Here is a 26,922-nt window from a genome sequence, read left to right on the forward strand (position 1 = left end):
AACCACCATAGGTAAGGTGACGTACTTCTCTCTTCCGAGTTTTTTGGAAAGTATTTGAAAGTTGATTAATAATTTGTGCACTTCTTCTAGCAGTATCCATTCTTCATTTCTAAGAGCATATGGTTTTAAATCAACAACATTTTGACGTAATACACCGAGTCCATATCTGCCTTTAAGAGCTACTTGCAACATATCATCACTGGAATTCCATCGTGTAGGTGCATCCAACACAGGTGTCAGTTGCCGAGATTTACCAGTTGCTTCACACGCACCTCGAAACTTAAGTAAAAGTTGGTTTTTAAGTAAAGGTTTTTCAAGTGTTCACCTGCGAGACTCTCGTACGAGACACGTCGAGACGAGACCAATAAAAGTCTCGTCTCGTATTGTCCGAGTATCGTCTCGAGTCTCGTCTCGTTTACGAGACTCTCGTGGAAAACACTATGATAGATTGTTATTGATAAAATTTTTATTAACGTCATATTTTTTGCTGTTTTAAAATGTTAATAGCAAAAAATATGACGTTAATCCAAATTAATAAGAACCACCTATCAAAGAATGAAATCGAAATCATGTTACCATGCCTTTTGATCTTTAGGACTTCAACCATATTTTCATGTTTTTTTTTTAATTTTCTGTAAAACGGTATGGATATTTGGAAAAGTATAAACCATGGAATTAACCATTTTAGAACAAGCAAAATTTATTTTATGAAGAATGACTTTTCCTATAAATCATTCCTTCATTATTAAAAAAGATTTTCCTCTTGTAAAGACAATACGGGGACATAATGAATATTTGGGTATGGGTAGTATACTCAGTTCTTTTTACGAAAATATCTCATATGCCCTGATTAAGAGATCGACCCCTGCAATTTTATTTTAAACCGTTTAAACAATTAATTGAGCAGGAACAATGACCAACGTTCGATGCGGCCCATTGTAATTCCTGCACCGGAAGCCTTCGCCGCTGATAAGTTATAACCGCTCAGCATGCATCCGGTGTCCCTCAGGACGAATTACGATTGGACAGCACTTGTCGAATTCAAAACGTACATATAGACCAATTTGCTCTAATTTATTACCGGGCCCATGAAACTGTCAGAAGTAAATTATATTACTCGCAGGATCGGTTATGACTAGCCCTAAATTTTAGATGAGGTTTGAGGCGAAGCAGCCTTTACCCTCTATATACGGTTTACGCAGTTTGTTTGAATTATTTTGGTAGAGAAATTTTCTGGCAAAAATAGTTCTTTAATTCGTACATAATTCTTAGATATTTGACTCAATATTTAAATACAGCTCATACCAAATAAACTTTTAGTCACGTGATAAAGCTTGACCGGCACAGCGATGCCCACTTTTACACATTTTCTTTTAATCAATATATTTTATGAAACAAAAATAAATTAATTATAAATACATAAACTGTTATTATTTACAACAACACAACTCACCTTCATTTTAATAGCATTTAAGGGACATAAAGGGCCATTACTACCGCTTTCCCGTTCAAAATCTATAATATATAAAATCCTTATAAGTGACTGACATACTGATTAATCACGATCCTGCTCAAACCACTCAACGTAAGAAGCTCAATTTTGGCATACAGGTTGATTCTAGGGTGTAGAGGTTCGATAAGAAGGGATTTTTCGAAATTCCAGTTCCAAGAGGGTGAAACCACCCCTCAAATATTACAAGATTTTTTATTTAAAAAACGGTCAAGTTTCCGAAAAAACGCTTAAACACGTATATTTTATTTTGTTTTTTTTACATATTTTAATATTTTTTAAAAATGTATACAAGGTGTTTCGAAAAATCTGGTCATTGATTAATCACGATCCTGCTTAAAGCGCTTGACGTAAAAGGCTGATTTTTGGAAAACAGATTGACTTTAGGGTGTAGAGGTTCGATAAGAAAGGATTTTTCGAAACTCGAATTCTAAGGGGGTGAAACTATCCCTCAAATATTAAAATATTTCTTATTTAAAAACCGGTGAATTTTTCGGAAAAACTCTTAAACATGTATATTTTATTTTGTTGTTTTACATATTTTAAGATTTTTTATAAATTTTTACAGGGTGTTTCATAAAATATGACCATTGAGTTATCACGATTCTGCTTAAACTGCTTGACGTTTAAAGCTGATTTTTGGCAAACGGATTGACGGTGGGTGTAGAGGTTCGATAAGGAGGGGTTTCTCGAATCTCAAATTCCAAGAGGGTGAAAACGCCCCTCAAATATTACAATATTTGTTATATAAAAAACGGTTAGTCTTTCGGGAAAACACTTGGACAAGCATACTTTATTTATTTTTTTTACATATTTTGAAATTTTTTAAAAAATCATACAGGGTATTCCAAAAAGTAGGGTAATTTCTTAACCACGATTCTGCTTAAACTGCTTGACGTAAAAAGCTTATTTTTGGCAAACGGATTTTTCGAAAGTCAAATTCCAACGAGATGAAACTACCCCTCAAATATTTCCAAGTTATATAATAATATCGCCATATTGTTTTTTCTCATGCTGATATAAATGTGAGAAAATTTTATCCAGTTTGTATGTTAATGGAAATTCTTGCTTTGCTTTATTATCATCATTACAAATGATTAATTTGACGCGAACGAAGTCGCTGGTACACGCGTAATAAAGTTGCAATGAGTTTTTTACGGATAGCTATATTGTACCACTTCGCACTAAAAGAGGTTCTAAACAGAACAGTGTTCAATTGCAAGGTCTGCTAGTAAACATTTATAAGCTTAAAGTGTCACAACACTATTTATTTAAATTAAAAACTGGTAATACAAAACTAATCAAACGAATGACGATGTCAGGAAATAAATAAATAAATGTGGCAACTTGACATTTTTTACAGCAGAGTTACCACCTGAATTCCGAGCGGGAAATTTAAATTCCAGTTAGTCAGGCTGGCACCGAATATGTCCATGGTTGGCAACAATGAATTTAAAAATGGCGCTTTCGATTACGTCACTAAAAGTTTAATTGATATCAAATATAAATGGGTGGCCAGCTAAGAAAGGACGCCGTCTGTAACTCATAAACTACGTATCGTACAACTTTGGGAAAAATATTCTTTAGGAAATTGATCAAGAAAAATCGCTAGAAAGTATTTTCAAAATTGAAAAAAGTTCTCCAGGATGCGCCAGAAAACGTCTAAAATTAAAATTTCTGAAAATTAAGCTTAGACCTTTTTATATTTGTACGTAATCTATTTATCTCTTTTTGTTTCCCAACCTATTTTTGCAAATTTTAGGCCATTATAGACCTAGGGAGCAGCTTAACACGATTTCTTCTTTTGATATCTCTTCTAGAGAGAAGATATAAAGTTGCGGTTTGGGCACTGACATTTTGGAAATTTTTTGCTCTATTTAACTTTGTAAAAACAAACATAGCCTGCTATTTAACTTATTTTTGCAAAAGCGCAGTATATATTATGACGTCAAAAGCGCCCTCTAGCTGCGACGGCGAAATCTGTGAAAAAGAAACAAATTTGTATTGCAGATTATTAAGGAAGAAAAGTTCTTTAAAATGAGCCTTAACTTATTTTATTTTGTCAACCTAAACCAGAGTTACCCTTCATTTAATAAAAGCAAGACCCACAACCTTATTTTTTGAGATAAAATTCTCTGTACCAAAAAATTACAAATTTTCAACTGATTGATGATACTTAAAACACCTTTTCACGTGTATATTTTTGAGAAAATCCCTTTTTCTGATTGGTCATAAGTCTGAAGTCCTAACCACTTTATTAGCTCTATTTAGTAGTTTAAGTAGGTTAGAGTAGTCTAAAAGTTAGTATTCTAGACGTTATTATAATAAAAGTTTATTTAAGTAAATACATAATAATTACATTAACAATAAATTCTTAAAAACTATAAGTTATATATGATTCTACAAGACCGGATAACTTGGTTGCAATGCAATGCCGCATTGGTTAACGCCTCTCTTCATTAAAATATATCCATTTTCTCCAAACTCAGTTCCCCACGAGTTTTTAATGATCCAGTAATCTTGCCCGTTTTTGGATCCATAACCAACTGCCAACACTGCATGATTTAGTTCAACTTGACTGCAACTTTCACTTTGGAATATACCTGATCGGTAAAATTGGATTGGTTCGGCATCGATAGCAACAGAAATTGGACCTACAAAAATTATTTCGATATGTTTGCATATCAAAGTATATTTCGAAATTTGTTTGGAAATTTTTTTGTTTTTTTAGTTAAAAACATACTAGCAAAATAAAGCACTACTTTACCAAAATATACCAAAACACTTTACTAGTTTTAATCATCTGTTGATGACGCTAACATGGCTAGCGAAACGCGCGTTCAGTACAAAAAGTAAAGTATTTTGGTGTATTTTGGTAAAGTAGTATTTTATTTTGCTATTATGTTTTTAACTAAAAAATTTAAAAAAATTCCAAACAAATTTCGACATATACATTTCAATTTTTTCGCGCAAAAAGAAACTCATAGGCGTGTTCCTTGGATCGAAATATACCATCCCTAGAAATATTTACACTTATTTAAAATTCACCATGTATTCGAGGGGAAGGTGGTACACGAATAATGTCTGATGCCAATCGAAAATACTCACTTTGCTGCCAAATGCGTATACGATAACTATTTTTTTACGATTAATACATGAATTTAGAATTTCCCACAAATATGGTGTTTTGGCTAAAATTTCCCTTTTCCCTCTAGATCTCAAAATTCAATTAATGTTTTATTTTGCTGTTGTAACACCAAGCGTTCCAACCCCAACTATAAAAAACATTATATCTGTGTTGTGCTGACGACACTGTATTGTATTTGAGAATTTTTAGAAAAAAAAAACAAATTTTGGCCGTCTTTGTGGGAAATTTTATTTCCGAAAGTTGGAAATACTGCTACATTATTATCATGTGCTTTATTGTAATTTAGTGTTTTATTGTAATGTGCGTAAAAATACCAATGGGCTTACCAATGTTCTGAAAAATAAATAAAATATATTAACGTTTCTACCTTTTGAAGGCTGTGATTAATAATAAGAAGAACCAAGTCCCTCAAAGAATTAAATTCGTTGATTTAATAGAATGAAAATTCGCCGAACTGATGTGGCAATGAATATACTAACGTAATGATGTCAAAGAACAACGATGCATAGCTTGTAAGGACTAAAGGACTACAGAAGAGATTGGCGAGGACCTGATTAATCTACTAGAATCAACAAGCATAAAATAGGTGGTTAACATAAGACAGTACATCATGAAAGGAACCTAAATCCAGGACTTCACAAATTATGAAGGAAAAGAAAGCCTTAAAAAGCATAAACAATTTCTCAGTACTTAATTTCATCTATGTTATATTTGGTTTGATTCAGTAAAGTACAAAATGTCCCTTTTATTTAATTATATTTATGCTTTAAAAATCAAAACGATATACTCTTACCAACTAAACCAACTGCTGCCACTAGTGCATCTTCGTTTTTAGATTCTACGTCAACAATACTTTTGATTTTTGTTACGATCAAGCTGTTGTTTTGGTGACATTGATCGTCGTTCATCTCAAAAGGATAGTTTGATTCAGTTTCTGCTCCATTTTCTCTGAAATATTAAATAAAATCTTATTATTAAAAATATGACGATAGCTTGTTTCATTTTTTTTTCATATTGACATTACTAATATACTATAGATATGTTTGAAACTGTTTTACGTGTAATGTTCAGTTTCTATTTTAACTAAATCCTCGCGTTTTGCAAATCGATTATTCGGGTATTGCAAATAATTTTACAAATCGTGTTATTAAGTGTTTATAATAATTATAATTTATTTCAGTGTAAACATAATTGTGAAATACTCGGTGGTTGAGTGGAAATCAAACTTTATATACATTTAATAATACAATATTTTAATAGTTCAAAATAGCCAGTATAAACTCTACAATGAAAACTGCGTCTTAATATCTAAATAATATTTTATATATCGCAGAACTAGGATAAATCAACATTTTTTTAATTCTATGTACCTACAAACATGATGTAATAATATGTACATATTACATTCTGCTCTACTAATTAATGTTACTGAACAATTTTTAAGAAAAATCTTTAACAATTTAAAATGTTATTAATAAAAAAATTCTTTAACACTTTCAAAAATGTAAACATTAATTAACAATTTAATTTGCATCTTACACAAAAAATATATTATAAACATTAATCAAATAATTATTATGTGATAATAATAAACAATAATTTCTTACACTATAAATTAACATACTAAGAAATTAAGGATTGTAAACTAATCTATCTGGAGGTTTTGTACATCTTTTAGGCCTCCCTGTAGATGTAGAAGGTAAATCCAAAGGTATATTAACATTGGGTAAATCACTATTTTCAGAATTATTACTAATCTCTCCGTCCTGATTTTTTTCTATTTGAATTGCATCATTATTATCGCTATTTTGGATAGAAACTTCAGAATCAACAATACCACTTTGAATTTTTGTTTTTCTTATTTGATTTGTATGTCGTTTCCATTTTTTATCGATCTCAGGAATGTAAACTATATATGTACATTTACCGATTATTTTTAGAATAGTACCTGGTAATCCAAGAAACCTTATTTACTTGCCTATAATCTTTTACTAAAACTTTGTCGCCAAGCTGAACTTTATTTTTTAAAATACCTCCAAAATTCTTTATTTGAATTTTTTGCTTGTTAAGAACTCGATTTTGAACGTTTTCATTTGAACTGTTGTTCAGATCAGGTTTTAATACCGAAAATCTTGTTCTTAAATCACGACCAAACATGAGCATTGCAGAAGAAACACCCGTTGTTGAATGCGGAGTGTACAATCAAATCCAATGATAAATGGGTCACGTAACATCATGTCAAAAACTGTTTCGGAAAAACTACAATTAATTGCCATACTTCGTACTCTTGCTGCCCATTCAGTCGCACTTTCGTGAGTATCTTTGAACGAAGTAAAGAACTTTGACCTTGCTACGAATACTGACTCAGCCACTTTAAAATGTGTATTGAACAGTTCGGTGAGTTCATTATAGGTCTTGTCTTCTGGTAATCTTGGTAAAGGCAAATTATATATAAGTTTATATGCTTCCTCATCCAGAGCATTAAGCAACAATGCCTTCCTCTTCTCGTTGTCAGTTATACCATTTACGGTGAACTAATTTTCCAGATGCCTTTTATAAATCCCCCAGTCACTATTTTGAGCACTGAATTCTCTCATTTTTCCATAATATGATGGATTCTCAGTTTCCTCCATTTTTTTTTTAATCTTTCTTTAAACTATGTTTTTCTTCTTTCCAGGAATGGAGACTAACACTGATTATATTTTTATCCTCGTCGCCAATGTGAAATACTCGGTGGTTGTGTGGAAATCAAACTTTATATATATTTTAATAATACTATATTTTGTTATAATCCCGTCCTCATTTTAATCAAATTTGTAATATTAGTTTAGGAATGTCCCATCTCTAATAAAAACCTTAATACCTTTGAGGTCATAAACGATCCTACAATATAATTCTAATTGATAACTTTAACTATTACTGTTGGGAATTTTGATCATAAATTTATATAGCTTTCGCAGACGTCTGTCTATCTGAACAATGTAAGTTTAGGGCAGTGTCGTCCACTGCTCTGAATATTAGATTAAGGATAGAAAAATTGTACTGTACGCCTCTGGCATTTCTGTAGCTTAGATATTATTTAAGGAACTGCAAGACAGGCCCTCATATCTCTTTGCTAAAACCCTGTTTCAGTCACATACTTCTTTTGCTCAACACTCTTTTACTTTTGCTCTTCAACTCTCTTTTTACTCTTCAAAACATTATTAATTCTCACAGTTTCCCTCAGAGTAACTATTGTAATTAGTTTATCATAATTAAAGTTAAGTTATATTAAAAAACAACAGTGTACATTAATTCCACACCCGAAAAGACCCTCAACAAGTTGGCCCTTCTGAAGAGGACCACAACAATTTTAATAATGTTTAAAATAGCCAGTATAAACTCTACAATGAAAACTGCGTCTTAATATCTAAATAATATTTTATATATCGCAGAACTAGGATAAATCAAAATTTTTTTTAATTCTATGTACCTACAAACATGATGTAATAATATGTATATATTACAATAATGAAAATCGGTAATAGTACCGATTTTCATTATTGTAAGTTCATTATTTCACTATTGTAAAGAGACATGGTACCATTTCCAAGCTTAAACAAGAAATTGGTGGTTTTAGTATAAAACTCAAACTAAAAACTGCCGAGGTTTCTGACGTAGAGACTTTGTCGAAAGTTGATACGTCTGAGAATTATGACGAAGTTGATGGAGTTTATCAACCCAGCCTTGAGAATGTGACAGATGTTAATTCATCAAAGGAATACCTTAATTCAAAATATAAGGGTGAAGTAAAAAGTGAACAAACCCTGAGTTATATACTATCTATTTTAAGAAAAATTATCTGTATTATAACGTATCATACTTTTTTGCATATCGGGTATTCCATCGCTGCATTCACTTTCTTAGGTTAAATTTTTACATTACCCGCAATCATTATATCAAGTAGCTAAGATGGTACTCAAATTTAGTTTAGATACAATTTTTTTGTATCTGATCATGTAATGACAAAGTTGCAAAAAAATAGAAAATGATTGCCATCTTAAAAATAGGGGTGTCAAATTATATTTTTTGTTTTGTTAAATCAAAAAATATAATTTGACACCCCTATTTTTAAAAGAAGGATTTAAAGTGTCTTTGGTCCATTTACAATTTCTCGCTTGTATCTCCTTATAGAAATTTTTTTGAGAGGTACATAAAAAAAATTTTGAAAGGTACATAAGTTTTTGATTTCAGAGGTTGCACTGACCACCGACCAGCAAACGGCTTTAGAAGAGGCGATACTGGACGAAGCAGTAGCTTGCGGATTGCAACGCAATGGTCCACAACATGTGGGTCAGTTGCGTTTTGCGGTGATACACTTTCGTTTGGGTATGCTTCTCATAGATGGTGTATCTCAAGAATCGGCGGATTGGTTGGCGGAAACGGCACCTAAGCTTATGAAATGGCAAGGGCCGGGACTTGCGTGAAGGGAGAACACATCCCAAAAGGGGCGACCACCACGGTCTTTCTGCCGAGGAGCAAGGGGAAAGACACCACCTACCTGTTGAACCTTATCCAGGCTCACAACTCCAATGCAAGGACATCGAGTTGTTTGGGACAACACCGGTAATAGATCTAAGGAGAAACCAAGTTAAAGAGGTGAAGAAATTGGAGACAGATCCTCCAGCCTCCACCTCAAAGGGTGTTTTGAACCTTCGTACTGTTAGACAACGTATTATCTTTCACAATACTGGTGCTTTTACCATTTATCTTTCTACGGGGTGTTTCACATTGCTGACATGTCAATAAATAAATAAGTTGGGGGAAGGGGGTAATATATAAGTTACTTACTTAATATATTGAAAAGCTGGATCCAATTCTCCACCATTACAACCAAACAATCCGTATTTTTCTGTAGCGCAATCTATGAGTTGCTGTTCGCTAAACGAGACCAGTTTTTTATGTTTCAAGTAGTATGCTCCTTCCAAACTGCCAGTCTTGGAAAAAGATAATATGAAATTTTCGTTGTTACCAAAACAAAATTATCTTACAACAGAGAATGCCCAACATGCTCCACAAATTCCTTGGTCCTTGACATTTGTCACTGCTCCTTTCTTTCTCCAATCAATAGATTTGGGAACAGATGCGTTTCCAGATACCTAATATAAAATAATATATTTTAAATTAAAAGATTTCAAAGAAATTCCAAGTACATAACTGAGAAATTAGTTGTTTGCTACCATTAAGGATACTGCTTCATAATACTATAAAATATATAATTTTGTTAAAATCGCTCATGATAAGGTAACACACTAGAATCATGTCTATTTATTAAAACTTAATTGTACACGTAAGTCGACAAGAAATTATTTAATAAACTTTGTATTAGGATTGTGATCTGACAATTTACAACAATACAAAATATCTTAATATATTCTACAATAATACTATAAAATTGTCTTTATTAATGTAAATATGTACCCCGGGTGTTTTTCAAAAGTGGCTCACCACTATAACTTGGTATTTTTTTGTTTTATTTGATAGAAAATGGCGTTCTGAATAGAGTCATATCATATTATATCAACTTTTGACATCTTCGTTTAAAAAGAGTACTATTTTAAAATTTAATCTACAGTATGTCCTCGGATTATCTTTACAAGAGGAAAAAGATTGAAATTTTGAGAAAAATGCATTCTTTATAACAATTTTTGCTTGTTCTAAAATGGTTAATCCCCTTTATAGAAGAAGCTTCGAAAGTTCCATATCGTTTTAGAGACAGTTACAAAACATGAAAATGTAGTAATTTTTGACAGAATTTTAATCAACGTCTTTTTTTTTGTTTAAAATGTTAAAAAAGCACAAAATTTATTTAGTTCAGTGCTTTGGAAAGGGTTGACAATAGTTAGCATGTAATAGTTATTGGAAAATGTGATCATCATTGTGACATCAAAAAATATGACGTTATTCAAAATTAATTATAACGATCTATCAAAGAATAAAATCGAAATTATATTACCATAGAAACGAATTTTAATTTTTAGGACATTTTCATGTTTTTTTTTAATTTTCTTTAAAACAGTATGAAAATTTGGAAAAGTATAAAGGGGATTAACTCTTTTAGAGAACAAGCAAACATTTTTTTTTATCAGGAATGCATTTTTCTCAAAATGTCAATAATAAAAAAGTGTTTCCTCTGGTAAAGGCAATCCGGCGATATACTAAAGAGTATTTTTTTTCCAAATATGCACTGAGCTACCATCGTTCCATTAAAAAAACATAGTTATGATTAAAAATACGACTTGGGCATCTTTTAATCGACCAGGAAAAGACACGTAATACATTAGAGAATCAAATCTATTTTTCGAAAGCTTCTTGATTAAAAATTAATGGTTTTAACAGAGCCATGATACTCTACAGTATGTCCCAGGATTGTCTTTACAAGAGGAAAAACATTTTTATTATTCACATTTTCAGAAAAATGCATTATTCACAAAAATGTATGCTTGTTCTAAAATGGTTAATCTCGTTTATACTTTTTCAAATTTCCAAACCGTTTTAGAGAAAATAAAAAAAAAACTGAAAATATGGATGAATTTTGAAGTCCTAAAAATCCAAACGCGTTTTTTATGGAAATATAATTTCGTCTTCATTCTTTGTTAATAAAAATTTAATTTACATATTATCGTCATATTTTTGACTGATTTAAAATTTTAAACAAACATAAAATTAAGTTAGTTCAATGCTACAGAAATAATAAAAGATATCGAAAAATGTAATACTTTAAGAATAGCAAAAAATATGACGTTAATCAAAATTAATAATAAACGTCTATGAAAGAATGAAATCGAAATTGTATTACTATAGAAACGCCTTTTGATTTTTTAGGACTAAAAAATTCAACTATATTTTCATATTTGTTTTTTAATTTTCGTTAAAACGGTATGGAAATTTGGAAAAGTATAAACGGGATGAACTATTTTAGAACAAGCAAAAAATAAAGATTGAATTTTTCTCAAAATGACAATAATAAAAAAGTTTTTCCTCTTGTAAAAAGAATCTCGGGACATGCTGTAGATTGAAATTTAAATTCCTATTTCTTAATCGAGAATATAAAAAATTGACATATGATATGTCATTCAGAATATTATTTTTTATCAAATAAAATGAAAAAATATTGCGGGAACAATTTAAAAATCAGAAGTTGTAATAATTTCGGGTGAAACGGGAAGTGACCACAGTAACTAATTGAATATGTCAATTAATCCATTGATTGATTGATGATAATAATTAATTCATGTCATATACTAAAATAGCAATTGTCATTTTTTATCTGAAAAAAAAATTAAAAGTTATAGGGGTCAGTACTTTTGAAAAACACCCAGTATAGTTATTTCTCTAAAGAAACGATATTAATATTAAATACATAATTGAAACACTTGCCTGAAATAGTGTTCGTGCTTTCCTTTCGACGCCACTTGATGGTTTGAATGTTAAGAAGTCTTTAAATTCTTCACTGGTCAAATCTGCAAATTGAGTTATACCCATTTTGAACGTTTTAAGTCCTTTATCGTAAAGACCGTTGTGTTCGTCGATTTTTTGTAAATTTTCTTGAAAAATGTCATAGCGTCTGGATTCATCATCTAGGCTTCGATAAAATCGCATGTGCTCTTTCTAAAAATACGTAATTAGTGAAAAATAGATTCTCGATATTAGCAATTCAATTATATTAACAATTTTTTTAAAGTTCTCGAGAATGGTGAATTATGAAATATATATTTTCTTTATACAGGGTGAGTCTTAATATAAATGTAAGGATAAGTGCAAATATTTTCAGGGCTGGTAGATCTCGATAAAAGAAACATATTTTCTCTTTGCCGTGTTTCAAATAAGTCCAAAATAACTGAGTTATAGTTTGAAGATTTCCAAAAAAAAAATAATTTTGTGTTGTAATCATATTATGTATCATGTTGTGTCATATTATCAAGAAATCTAAAAAAAATTCCAAAAAATTCCAAACTTCAATTTTTTTTTTCGCGAAAAGAACCTCCTACTCGTGTTTCTGGGATCTAAATATACTACCTCTAAAAATATTTGCACTTATTTAAGACTCATCCTGTATCTATATAAAATGAATCCCTATTTCCCTTGGTCACGCCATAACTGTAGACTGACTTTTCCGATTTCATTCATCTTTTTTTAAGTTTTCTAATACTTTAAGAAGGTTCTTAGGGAAAGGAAAATTGCGCAGAAAATTGGAAAATTTCAGAAAATTTAACAATTATTTAAACTTCGCGTGTTTGACAGTTCTCACGCCGCAAATGTTTAAATAAAAGTCGGTATATATTGATGAAAATGCAGTTTTTCGTTTCTTAGTGCACGGTCCATTTGATCGGAAAGATAATCCGGTTTTCCATTTTTCAGTGAGTTTTTTGGGTTGTTTGTTTATCGCAATCACACTGTATATTAAGAGTTTAATTTAATATCATATATGCAGGGTGAGTCTTAAATAAGTGCAAATATTTTAGGGGTGGTATATTTCGACCCCAGGAACACGTCTATGATTTTTTTTTCGCTAAAAAAAGATGCTGAAAATAGTGCATTTTCTTTTAAATTACCCTGTATATTTTTCCAAAACTTTTCTGCCTTCTAAAAAAACTGCCTGTTCACCACAAATTTTCCCACGGTGTAATTTCTTAATCTCTGATATTACCATAGGCTTTACTCTATGGTTACGGCAATAAAATGGATGCAAATACAGGTTATTCCGTCAATCAATCATTCGTATCACAAAATAGACAAAAAAACTCCCACTTCACTTCAAATTTTAGGCGATATGAAGATAGACTGGTCAGCTAGTATTGCAATAAGATTTAAATAGTTTTAATATTACCTTAAATTGCAACCACTGCTGATGATATTTATTTGTTCCAGCTTGAACTAAAGTTAAAGCTAAAATAGACACTAGAAACACTACTAAACACTGCATAGTTTTAATTTATAGTATAAAAACTAATAAGGTGTGATATTAAGAAAGGTTATTAAACAAAGGAATCCACTGATTTCCTTTTATACTTTAAAGTACCTATGATTGGCCTCATTTTGGAAACTGTAAACATAGAATGTCAAGTAATAGGTAAACAAATCAATAACAATTTTTTCAATGGATATAATGTCAGTATACAAAGCCTCTTTCAAAATTATGTCATTTTATTTTTTAACAAAAAATATAGTCCAGAAAAAGGTTGATTTTTTCTCTAGATAAAAAAATGAGAGGACTTTAGAAATACTATTGATAAAGATATTTGGTAGAAAAAAGCTGAAGGAATATGAATAAAATTTATGAAAATGTTACATTATTTATAGTAAACTTCCAAGACAATAAGGAGCAAAAATAACTAGTTTTTGAAGGTTAAGGCTTTTTATATCAAGTAGAATAATTAGTTAATTAATGTGTTATATCAGCATAGTTTTACACACACAACAAGACAAGTTGAATTACAAAAGATAAATCACCTTAGTTATAAAAAAAAATACTTTTTATATAAATAATTGAACCGAGACAAAACTAACAAAACTTTTTCCATTTTTCGTATATTTCGTCAATATTTCAAGGACGATTTAGTTCTCTCTCTCTCTTTCTCTCTCAAAACTATTATACTATCTCTTAACTATAACAAAGACTTTTCCTAAACAATAAAGAACACCGTGCACTAACAATTAATAACATTTTTATTTATTAGATAATGCGTTATACGTATCACATTCAATTGTTGGTATAGTGTAAATACAAACAATGACTAAAGTGGCAAATTATGTTTGATGCGCCAGATTATCTTTACTTCTTAAAACTAGGACATATAGACTGAAGTAGAAAGAAAAATATGTAATATGCTATTTTTATCGACATATTTCTATTTTAAGTTTTTAAAATATGAAGATATAAAGACGAAGCCCCCCTAATAACCTAATTTTATAAACAGGAATTCAAATGGATACATAAGATAGTACACAAATCTACTGAGCGATGGATGTTTAAAATATCAAAAAAGGTATAGAAATAGAAGACAATGGAGTATCAGAAACGTGATCTACAGTATTAATGTAATCCTGGGTATGTGATATGCAGGAATCACATACGCAAGAATATTTACTGGCCATTTCATCAAGATAAAATCCCATGGGTGCTTCAAAAGTATATGTTAAACATACTAAAAATTACAGATTTTACCAGCTGGTAAATTTCGCTTGTCTTTGAGCATTTGCTTTAAGTGCCACCAGTATTTAGTAAGTCTCTACTACAAACTCTGCTACAAACATCCTGAAACGACAAAATACATAGTATGTAGATGCTGTAGATCGTAGGCGTCACTTTCTATTTAGGAAAGGGCTAGAATCGGGGAAACTATGCTACCATTTTAACAAAGGCCTGTACAAACTGGTGCAGGGTACAGGGATAGAAGACCGGGTTCAGACAAAAAAGGGGGATAAACACAATAATAGGCCTTACAGGTCGTAGTGTTTCTTAAATAGCGATCTCGATGCAACATGGAGTATTGTAGCCAGAGCCAGTCAACTGAGATATACGACCTTGAACGATCTGTTAATTGAAATAGTTATTTCCTGGTGCACTAGATGGCGCATCAAATTTTTATAGTTGCCTACAAAAATGCGTACAACAATGTTAAGTTTTTAGAGTTGCCTAAAAACTGACAAAAAGGGAGATATTTTTTTCTACTGATCTAAACCACACTTTTCCAAATTTGATTCCGGTAAATCATCAGCTGTTTATTGTTATTTCTGAACTTTCAATAATCATTGTTGTAATTAATGTATTTTTCTAATATTTTTCACTGGTTTGTTTGGTATAAAAAACATCATTTTCATAAACCGAGTTAGTAATTTGTGAAAACATTGTTTATTTAAAATTAAATTGTTTCAGGAACTTAAGTACTTTATTACAAGATTTGCCTTGTTCTGTATTACAATAATTTTTGTAAATACTTCTATTTTTTATGAATATTTAAGTTACTGTTACTCTTAATTTTTTAACAAATAATTTAAAACTATTTCGAAGAAGTTTTTTGAAAGAAACTATTTCAAAGTAAGTTATTTATATTAGCTTTATTAATAAATACCTATCTTATAGATTGAATTTATTTTATTTTTATCTATATTGTAAAATGTGTGATGGAACCATTTGTCATTACAATGTTTTAATCCCTTTTTATATAATACTGTTCTCAGAGTAGTAACGACCTAGTCAGCGACAATCAGATGTAAGAAAATGAGTTTTTATACTGATTTCTGAAAATCTGATATCGGGTCGAACTGAGACGGACAGTCAATATATTCAAATTTTTCGTCAGGGTTAGTTCATTTCTGGTACACTAGATGGCGCCACTTTAAATTTGATACTAAAAAATACACGGGAGTTCTTTAATATGTTCTGTGATTGTAGCCAAATGATTAGATTTTCAGAAATTGTATGTGCTCCAGGGATGTCAATCCCGGGATCTTGGAATCCCGGAAGAGAATTTGCCTCGAAAAATCCCGGGATTGTATTATATAAACACCGATTTTTCATGCCATAGAGTAAATTGCTTAATTTCGGAACTAAAGTAATTTACGTAAAATCCGACAACGTTGCGACCTGAAAACAGAGCGACCTGTAAACTCTGAACCAGATGATTGTTTCAAAACATCAAATATTTCCCTAATTAAATCGGGGATAGAAAAGCTTTTAATCAGACTAGAGCTCGACAATTCATCAGATACTTCTAGAAGAAGAACCAGCAACGACAGCGAAGAGGTTGAGCTTCCCATTTCCGAACTTCTGAGATAGGCAGATAATGAACCTTTAAAGGTTAAACTGCAGAAAGCATTAAAACAATCTTCAAAGCCGATAAAAACCAAAAGAAATAATAAGACGTGATTGTCCGACATTATTACCCAAGAAATTGAATTATTTTCAAATGGTGGTAGTCGGGCACGTAATCTCCAAAAAGCTTTTGAATTTTTATCAACCATTCAGGCCAGCAGCGTAGAATCTGAAAGATGTTTTTCTTCGGCAGGGATCTTGTGTAATAAGATACTTTCAAGACTGGGGGATGAAGCTTTGGACGCATTAATATTTTTACGCTATTTTTTTAAAAATATGTAGATATAGAGTAAAGCGGGGAAATATGGCAACATAAATTTCATAGGATCACATTCTAACAACCAAGCGACTCAGCCGCAATATGAAAGTGACACCTAAGACTGTGCCTTTATAGCTAGTCACTGTAAATATCTCGTTGCCGTATTTCCACTGATAAAAATGTTACACGTAGAAATGTTGAATGATACTTCATTGCCATATTACCCGTGGGTACGGGTAATATGGCATATAGCTTGGGGTAATAGGGCAACATTAATTCATAATTAGAAATTATAGTTTTAACAAAAAGTAGTCAAATTTACAAAAAATAGCTTTTATTTTCCAAAAAATAAAGAATATGCATTTTTAATCAACAAAAAACAACAAATCATTTCAAAACTCGGATAACGGGATGCAGTCGTCGCAGAATCTATCAGATGGAGTGCAGATTTCATGGACCCATTTCGAACAACTTACACATTGAATCCAATCACACTTGGGACCTTTTTTGTCCATATAACATCCTTTACAGCTTGCACAAAAATCTGATTCATCAAATTCGAGTTCTGAATCATCGCTTTCCTTTAATTCAACCTCTGTCTCGGTGTCTGATGAACTCTAGAGCTGTAATTCATTCCCTTTGAAACAGTTTTCTTTCTCTGAACTTTTGCGCTTTTTCCAGGTTTTTTCTTTGCAAGTGTTAAACTATTATTTAATTTCTTACTTTCCACTTTATTTTTAGACTTTGACGCTCTTTCTTCTTTCTGTTTTAATTTCTTTATTTTTTCTTCTTTCTTTGTTCTTTTCACGGTAATTGTTTCCGGTGATGTTAGCACTTCAGCATGTTGCTTTCGGTGACCTCTGTTGTTACTTGGTCCTGGTTCTATGCGAGGAATTGGGAGAATTTCTTCGAATGGATTTTTGTCTTTACGATCATTGTTCTTTGCAATGACATCTGGAAAGTTATTATTTTCATTATGCCCTTCGCCCTCAATGATATTTTCTCCTGGATTAGGATTTTCTTGACCTTGTCCTATTTGGTCGAGAACAAATGCATAATCGGGAATCCGTTCGGGATTAAACGGATAAATCCCACATGTATTAAACCCGGATGCTCCATTTTGAATAGTTGCTGCTTTACACCAGGCGACATTAAAAAGTGAGGCGAACTGCAATCGGCCTAGTTTTCTACCCGGATTATTGTGAATCCAATTTTGGCAAGTTTGGGACCAATAGGTTTTCAGGGGCTTAAAGAAAGACCGGTCAAGCGGTTGTAGCCAATGAGTACTGTGACTAGGCAAACAAAACAGGATCACATCGTTCGCTACAGCATAATCTAACAATTCAACATTGGAACAATGCGAAGAGTGTCCATCCATAATCATTAAAACCTTACCGTGTCCTTTTCTCGGGACAAAGAATTCACGAAACCATTGGAAAAAAATATCCGATGTAACATATGCCGACCATCCTCGAATTCTATTTTTTTATTTTTTCCCTTGAAAATACAAGGTGGTAGGAAACTGCCCTCCGCGTTTACACATGTTATAACAGAAATGGTTTCTCCCTTTTCAGCACTCGTAATACAATTTACCATCTTTGCACCTTTATTTGTGACAACTTTTCCGGGATTATTGTTCAACTGCAATCCAGTTTCATCGAGATTAAAGATTTTCTGTGGAACATTCAACAAATTATTTTCTCTTAAAATATCTCCTAGTAACTCAAAATATTTAACACATTCTTCTTGTGTCATTCCTTTAGCTCTGGCGATGGACAGTCCTTGAGCTTTACGTACTGCCAACTCAGGATGTCTCGTCATAAATGACAAAAACCAGTCTTGCTCTGCTTTTTTTGCCTCGTTATTAAAAGTATGGGGAATGTTTTTTTGAACAGCAAAAGAAAACGCAAGTTTTCTGATATCATGGGCAGAAAGCGCAAAGCCGTGTGATGCCATGTTTTGTATGTATTTGGATAAACTGGTTCCTTGTTCAGTATTAAGGCAGCTTTTGCGACCTAGAGGAATTTTATTCAGATTTCCTGATTCCTTTCGTCTCATTATGGTTCTAACAGGAACTTTATAAATTCGACTTATCTCCCGAACTGCGCCTCTACCAGCAATGATATCCCCAATGGCATTCTGAAGATCTTCTTCTGACCACTGCCCTCTTAGATTTTTTCGGACCTAAGAACGTGGCATTATTGTTATCTAAAGAATAAAAAAAAATATTTTATTTACTAGATACGTTATAAAAATGTTTGGGGTAATATGCCGCACTACCATTTTAGTGGTGCATATTACCCCAGAATACAAAATATATGTTTTAACTAAGAATCGCAAACTCCAGTGTAAACCTGGTAAACGCTACATACGAAAAATGTTAGGTTAGAAACCCTACTTTACCAGTAATATAATGTTTAAATCGGATTATTAATACCTGGTTCGACAAACTTTTGCGAAATATGTTGTAAAAAAATTTTTGAGATGTACTTACCGGTTTTTTTAGCACCAATCGTTTAAGTTTAATCACAACAATCAACCAAGCATGCGTTCAGCGCTATCTTTTTAAACAAAACAGGTGTCCACTGCTGGAATGTTGCCAACTTTCTTGTACGACCTAAAAATAGACTGCGGCATATTACCCGATGCGGCATATTTCCCCGCTTTACTCTAATTTGTTTGCTAAAATTTGTTTGGTGTTCATATGATTTTTTTAAAGAGTTTTTTTTGTTAATTTTCGTGTTTTGTTATATTTATATTCATTTTTTATGATATTAGGTATTTTATTGATAATTTTAAACCCGGGATTTGTCGTTCAAATTTCGAAAATCCCGGGATTTTAAAAACCTTTCGGGATTGACATCCCTAGTGTGCTCGGATCGTTGGAGGAGCTACGTTTATCGCGCTTTAATTTTACCGTTTTTTGAAATATTTACGATTTTGTGAAAATGCAGTAAAAGCTGTTATGCTTGTTTACATCTGGTTTTCTGGAATTACTTGTTTGAGGCTATCCTAAAAAGCCTAAAAATATTTGGAGTTATATTTATTTTGGAGTTAATTAGTTTTAATTATTTACATAAATTCAAAAATAAAATCAATAAAAACGATGAAATATGTTCGTGCGGATTGTATAGATATGAAAACTCTAAAAATAGATTTGAAATGTCCAGCTAGTAAGAGGAATTGTGCAGGATTAGAAAAAATCCCAGTTCTAATGAAGTCACCTTTCTATCTTTCTAAGTTAATGAAAAACTAAATTAAATATAAACTTCTCCAACTATTATCCGAAAATGTATCGACCTCTGACCGAATAACGTTCTTTAACTGCCAGCGTAATTTGGGTCGAGACTCCTCAGAGACCTCCGTCAAATCTCGTACATTCCGTAGACGCCATGTTTAATTAATACATTAAAGTTGTAAGTTGTACTGGAAGCAACTTTGTCGAACAGTCGGCCCGGTCTGGATGCAATCCCAACTTTGACTAAATTATGAGCTCAGGGTTGACCGGAGTTAATGGACACGAATACCTTGGTTAACCGGAAATACAGATATCAAACGTAAACAGGACGGACTCATAATTGGATTTTAGAGTTTAGAGTAATTTAAGTTGGTTACGGCGAGATGGAGCTCTCTTGGACTGTTAATATTTAACGGGTCCGGTGGAGCGGAAGCACTTTGACGGAGAGTACCTACTGGGAATTAGTGGAAAAACTGATCTATAAAAATATTAATACGAATGTGGCTTATTGTTAAGTCAAAATAGAAAATATATATTTAGGGTATATATAAATATATATTTTAGGTAAAATATATATATATATATATATATATATATATATATATATATATATATTTAGGTATATTCACTAAGAATTAGAGAAAAATATATGCATATACAGAGTGTCAAAAAATAGTGTATCTAACTTCGGTGGGTTATTCTACACATAAAAATAAAACAAAAAGTTCTCTTCAATGTCATATGGGAAAGCGGAGAGGTATATCAGGACTTTCGCAACGCGAATATAGTGAATATATTTAGGAGCAAAGGAAGTGCATCAGACAGTGGAAACTACCGGGGAATTTCATTAGTGGCTATCGAAGGAAAAATTCTTGCAAAAATTATGTCAAATCGCCTGCACCCACATATAGAAAAAATCCTCCCAAAATCGCAAACGGGTTTTCGCACCAACCGCGGCACTGTCGTTTCCATATTCTCCGTCCGCCAACTACAGGAAAATGTAAAGGAGCAGCAGAGTAAACTTTATGTTGCATTCATCGACCTAACAAAAGCATTCGACTTTGTAAACAGTCACGGCAAATCACGTACAAAATTCATCACATAACTTCAATACCCTTATGACTGCGCTCTAGTTTCAAAAACGTTACAGCAACACTTTGGGCCGTTATGAAAAAGTTCGGAGTACCCTACAAATTTCTTACAGTGTATAAAAGCCTGCATAACAACAATAAGTCAAAAGTGTCACCATCATGGATCACTGAGTGATCCCTTCCTAAAAAATACAGAAGTTAGGCAGGGATGTGTCTTAGCACCTCTCCTATGCAACATATTCATGGCAGCGCTCTCCATTATAGTGGACACCAAACTGCAGGAAAGAGGAATGGCCATAAGATACAGATACGACGGCGCTGGAGGTCTGTTCAACTTAAAAAGATTCAGGGCAAATCACGTACAAAATTCATCACATAACTACAATACGCTGATGACTGCACTCTAGTTGCAAAAACGTTACAGCAATTACAAGATACTCGTATGCCCCAACTTTAGGTCTAAAGCCTCGTATGCCCATATACCTGGTCATACGAGGCTATGGGCCTAAAGTTGAACATCGATAAAACTAAAATCATCTGCGGTCCCCCGGAAGATCATAACAATGCTATAAAAGTCGGTGAACTGTTGGATTATGGAGCGGAATTCAATTACCTCGGCAGTTTGATTTCGTAAAAGGCCAATATCGACTCTGAACTTCAGCACAGGATTAGCAGCGCCTCAAGAGCATTCTTGAAATTAAAAGACAGGATTTTCTACAATCATGACTTGAGTACCAAAACGAAACTTGCAGTGTACCGAGCAATAATAATCCCCACCATGTTATATGGAAGTGTAACCTGGATCTTCCTAACCATCTTCTGATGCGTGTCAAATACTCACCAGCGAGTAATGGTAGTCGTAGTGGCAATAATTGACCAAGACATAATCGTTGCATCTCAAGCATGTGTTATTGAATGATAATTTATTTACTTATTTTGAGTGTTATGTTTAAGTTTCGTATCGTTTAATTAAATTGTTTATTATTGTTAGGTTAAAAATCTAGTTTAATTAAAATTAATAATAAACCTTCTTTGATCTTGGACTTACATTTATATCGCATCAGATATACCGCTTTATAAGATAAGCATAAATGTAGTGTTCCGGAAAAAGTGGTATACTCGTAATTTGAAAACTGTTGAAGGATATGTTAAAAAAAGTAAAAAAAAATGAAAGTCTGTAAACTTTGTCCATTTTATCAATACCTTTTTCCTAACCCCAAGCAAACTGAGTAATATAATATTACGTACATTTTATAATAATCATAAATGCATTTCATTGTTTCAAACACTTTCAGAACTGATTATATACTTATATCTAAATATTCGAAAGAGTAATAGAGACGTTATTAGGATTAAAACTCTCCCATTCAACGCCATCATATCCCCCATTTTCATTCACACTTATAAGTAGATATCCCTCTTAACGGCCCGTAATTGTCGTTAAACCTGGCCGTCGCAAAAGGTAACCGTTACGGGTTACGAGGCGATGCGATGGCATCGGCGTAACCTTAACGGCGTGTGGGCCGTTATCGCGGCCTGCTGGGACCGACGTTGGCCGTCGCACGTGGCGTCGGCGTCGAGGAACGTCCCTCGATGCCGCCCAAAAGCGTCGCGGGCACCTCGACGGATATGGGACTATTTTAATTAAACAGGAGGGCAAAACTGTTTAGTTCGTAAATGGTGGGTTTTCCGTAGTAGAGTAAATGGGTACCTAGTCCTCCTACCAAAGGATATGATGCAATGAAAAAGCGAAAGATCTAGTTAGAAAATGAGCGAACACTCCACTTACTAAGCAAGAGCTGTTCTACGTTCCAAGTGGAAACCAACTTAAAGCAGAACTCAAGAACCGGGAAGGCTACATCCGTAACCTGGACGCCTGGACTGGAAATCCTCCAACGGTCTAAGACTATCGAAGAAATTTCTCAGGACTTACGACCGATAAAAATCAAAGATTGTTCTTATATAAACAACAATTTTCGGATTGTCACGGGGCTTTTAACAGGACTCTGTCTATTCAATAAACACTTCAGTACATTCACTGAAAAAAGGGATCTCTCAGTCGAAATGAATATGACTTTGACCCAAAAGACTGGCGCTTTTCAATAGGGCCAAGAACGACGTTTCTTTGCCCAAAGCATTAACTATCTTTTCATAAGCTTTAAAAAATTATTTTAGAGAATAGAAGAATCTATCTGTCCAAAGTATTTCACTCTTGACCCAAAATGAATATGCAAAGAAGTTCTTGCTACAAGAACAATAGTCTCTTTGATTCATGGAAAAATTCTTGATTAAAGAGACACTTTTCTTAAACCAATAGCGAATACTATTGACTCAACTAAAATTTATTTTGATCTAAGAGAAGTCTATACATCATATATTACGAGGTATATTATCTTATTTTCTGATAAATTTAGGTTTTCCTGGTCTGTAGTAAGTAAAGTGATGTTATTTTCCTCGATAGTAGTTATTTCTGCTTCTTCACTCCTTGGTATTTTTTGGGGTGGTTCATCACTCTACAAATTACAAAGAACTGTTACATCACGATTTCAAAGTAAAGCAAATAAATTATTAAAATTATAAGCTTTAGTCACATTTTGAATTTTTTAATACGACGACTTGAAATTCTAAAATTTTTGTAATTATTTGCACAAAAAAATCGATACCTATTCTATCTATCTACCTAATTCTACCTTATTCTATCTATAGTCACACATGCATTATCTAAACAGGTGCATTAGGTAAATGTCTCTTACCTTCAAATATAGCAAATAAATGCTCTAATTTCCATTTTTTTCAGAAACTCCTTTAAAGAATCCATATATCCTAAAATTTGTCCATAAAAAATTACAAATGCATGTTAATAACGATCACTAATTTGTTATACGATATGCGTTTAAAAAGCAAATTATGCAAAATTCCAAGTGAAAAATTCCACGCAACAAAACCCGTGCGTAATGATGTACGACTGATCGGACTGCCGACTGATTGTATATACCGTCCTTCGTCATCGTCTTTGCGTGTTGTTTTTATTTTTCATCAAAGAGTATTTAGCTGTTGGAAAAATGACCATGTTTCTTGAATAAAGTACTTCCTAGCGTATTTTTCTTATTATCTTAAAACAAAGTAACTTGCACTTGGTTGAATGAAAATAGATTCAAGAGAAATTTTCGAATTTTTCAAGAGAACCAGTTTTCTTGAGTTAAGAGAGTTTTTCTTCAGGCAAAATATTTTCTTTTACGCTAAAATAAATTCTCTTGCCACTAAATTTTTTTTTTCAAGAACGATAACGACTTTAGTTCAAGTCTATCTGTTTTATCAGTGTTGAAGCTAAGAAACAACGGCAAATGCAAATTCTGTGGGGAATGTGGGGAAACCCAAGAACAACACATCACTGAGTGCACAGAGACAACAATCAGTCGTGCCATAAACTTTGGCAGGACTATCGGAGATGGAGAACTAGCCTTTGTAAAATTGTCTCAGATACTGACTTTGACAAAAGTCTCATTGTCTTGTCTCATTGTCTTTCAGGATTTTTTTTTGTTTTGTGCTTCTTTAACATTGTATTACCATAAATACGCCTTTTGATTTTTAAAACTTAGAAAAAATTCAAGCTTGTTTTCATATTTTTTGTAAGTTTCATATCTATTTTCTAATATATAGACACACATACCAAAGTATATACATTAATTCCATTTGCCATTCAGAAAGTCTCTGAGACAGTATGATTCCATACTAGTGCCTTAAGATTTTGCTTGTAACTTTTAAAGTTTGGTATTTCTTTTATATTATTTGGTAATTAATTAAATATAATCTAAGAAACATTTATTAAGGATTTGTCAGTTCTCATTCTGAGTCAATCTGTTTACTGGGTAATTTACATTTTGGGCTCTGGTGGTATACCTATCCCATAAATAATCTCTAATTCAAACGATTTCCGATTTTTCCGATTTTTGAAAGAAAATCAAAGCTTCATAATTGTAAATACCATGCATTGTCATCAAACCCTCACACATGAAAATTTCTCGGCCACTATCCCTAAATTGTATATTTTTCATTGTCCTCAGCAGCGTTTGGATCCCTATTTCCACCCCAAAAAATGATGCTATATATCAACACTGATAAGAAAATTGCATAATATAATATTTAGATAGTTTTATAGTCCACACATTTGTTCATAAGCCTTGGCCTTATCCCATAACATACAATATTTTTTTTTTACACAGATCTTATATGGTCTGACCAATCCATAAATTCATCAATTTTTACACCTAAGCATTTAACATTATCTATAATATTTAAACATTTCTTATTACATTCTACATGGTTTACTCAAATTAGACTGTTCTTTTCGGTACATAATGGCATATCTATTAATTGAATATTATTAACATCCTTCCCACCAAGAAGTAAGTTTGATTCATCCGCGTAGCAAACAATGTTTTCTTTGTTCAATTGCATGTCATTTAGATATATAATAAATAAGACAGACCCATTATACTGCCTTGAGCAATACCATGCACACTTTTCTTTGCATCTGAGAAATATGAATATTCATCTTGTGTTATTTTTACTATTTGTTTCTTATTCGGTAAATAGAAACGCTAACCTGAACAAAGCAAGTGTCTGCCCTCTCACATCGTATCTGATTTCAAAAGTAAAAGATTTCGGTCAATGCAATCATAGGCCTTGGACAAGTCCAAAAGGATTCTGAGTGACAGTCCATCATTTTCAATATGAATTATTTTAGTAAATTGAAATAAAGCAGTTTCAGTGGTCTTGCCAAAGTTATAGTCCAGGAGGCAGTGAGGATTATCGGTACCTATTTCCACAGTCAGCAAACGGTATTCTAAACAAATTTCATATATATGTAGGAGGAGGTTTCCGATGAGTTGAGGCGGAAAATGTGTTAGAAAGTACAAATGCGCTGTACTTTTTTCTATAGCGATAAAAATAGTTCTGTTGGTGAAAAATGTTATGCAGTTAAAATAAAAAAGTCTGGCTAATCCGTAAGAATGGCTAATATGTCTAGCAGTTGAAAAACTGTATAATTAATGAAATCATTGCCCTTATTTTCCGAGTCCCAAAGTGAAAATAAGTGGAGTTTTTAGTTTTTTATCTAGTAAACCCATGCGAAAATTTTAGTCAGACTCACAAATTGTCATTTAATATCACCATCCGAACATACTTTTATGTATTCACCCACTGGGAACATAAGTACAAAAAAAATCACTGCCTTCTGGACTAGTATACCTAGTATACCGCTGATGCTTCCTAAATTAATCGCCTTCGCTGAAAAATATATTGTTGTTGTTAGATAGTTTTTTGTTTTTCAGTCTTTGAGGCCTAATAAAAGATTTTGGATTTGAACAACAACACCTCCTTTTTTCTAAAATCAAGCCCGACCCTGTCACCTTCACCTGTCCATTTTATTGGTTATTTTATCAGCTCCAATCTCCACCGCGTCGCGTACGACGCAGAGGTCCCGGTGCAAAGAGGAGGCGTCCCGGCTAGCCGTTCGATGGGGTTAAAAGCGAGGGATAGAGAAGGAAGAGGGCTCCGCCGACCCGAACAAACAAAAGAAACGGACCTTACGTCACCTCTGGGATCGATCCTGCGGGTTCGCCGCTTCCAATCAACTTGATTGTTATTTGGTTTTTAGTGGTGCGCAGAATTACTGTGTTAACATCTTATATACGGTTAGGATGTGAGACTGAAAGGAAGTATTCGGGCTAGGAAAGCAATTGCGGAATTAGCTGGAGGTAATGAATTTGAGAAATGGGCTTGAAAGAATGGTGAAATTTGGGTTTGGCTAATTGTCT

The 26,922-nt window shown here is 32.7% G+C and overlaps 2 protein-coding genes across 2 annotated transcripts; both read right to left on the minus strand.

Moving 5' to 3' along the window:
• Positions 1 to 3,855: 3,855 nt before the first annotated feature.
• On the minus strand, positions 3,856 to 13,671 carry LOC115877398 (cathepsin L1-like). The gene is made up of 6 exons (XM_030893547.1): positions 13,528 to 13,671; positions 12,078 to 12,308; positions 9,689 to 9,796; positions 9,489 to 9,634; positions 5,452 to 5,606; positions 3,856 to 4,164 (listed from the first exon to the last, which is right to left on the minus strand). The coding sequence occupies exons 1-6, from the start codon at positions 13,621 to 13,623 to the stop codon at positions 3,911 to 3,913; spliced, it is 990 nt and encodes a 329-aa protein (XP_030749407.1). The 5' UTR covers positions 13,624 to 13,671; the 3' UTR covers positions 3,856 to 3,910.
• A 4,486-nt stretch (positions 13,672 to 18,157) lies between these two features.
• On the minus strand, positions 18,158 to 18,832 carry LOC115877412. The gene has a single exon (XM_030893565.1). It carries the CDS (start codon positions 18,830 to 18,832, stop codon positions 18,158 to 18,160), a length of 675 nt encoding a protein of 224 aa, XP_030749425.1.
• Between the last annotated feature and the right edge of the window lie 8,090 nt (positions 18,833 to 26,922).

This window comes from Sitophilus oryzae, unplaced genomic scaffold (genome assembly GCF_002938485.1).
Source record: "Sitophilus oryzae breed Bouriz unplaced genomic scaffold, Soryzae_2.0 scaffold_1449_pilon_pilon, whole genome shotgun sequence".
In the NCBI taxonomy this organism is placed as follows: domain Eukaryota; kingdom Metazoa; phylum Arthropoda; class Insecta; order Coleoptera; family Curculionidae; genus Sitophilus; species Sitophilus oryzae.

Coding starts and splice junctions, on each gene's coding strand:
- LOC115877398 (XM_030893547.1), bottom strand. CDS start 13,623: ATGCAGTGTTTAGTAGTGTTTCTAGTGTCTATTTTAGCTTTAACTTTA. Junction 9,635..9,688: donor CATGTTGGGCATTCTCTGTT/GTAAGATAATTT, acceptor TCTTTTTCCAAG/ACTGGCAGTTTGGAAGGAGC. Junction 5,607..9,488: donor CCAGCTTTTCAATATATTAA/GTAAGTAACTTA, acceptor TTAATATTTCAG/AGAAAATGGAGCAGAAACTG.
- LOC115877412 (XM_030893565.1), bottom strand. CDS start 18,832: ATGAGACGAAAGGAATCAGGAAATCTGAATAAAATTCCTCTAGGTCGC.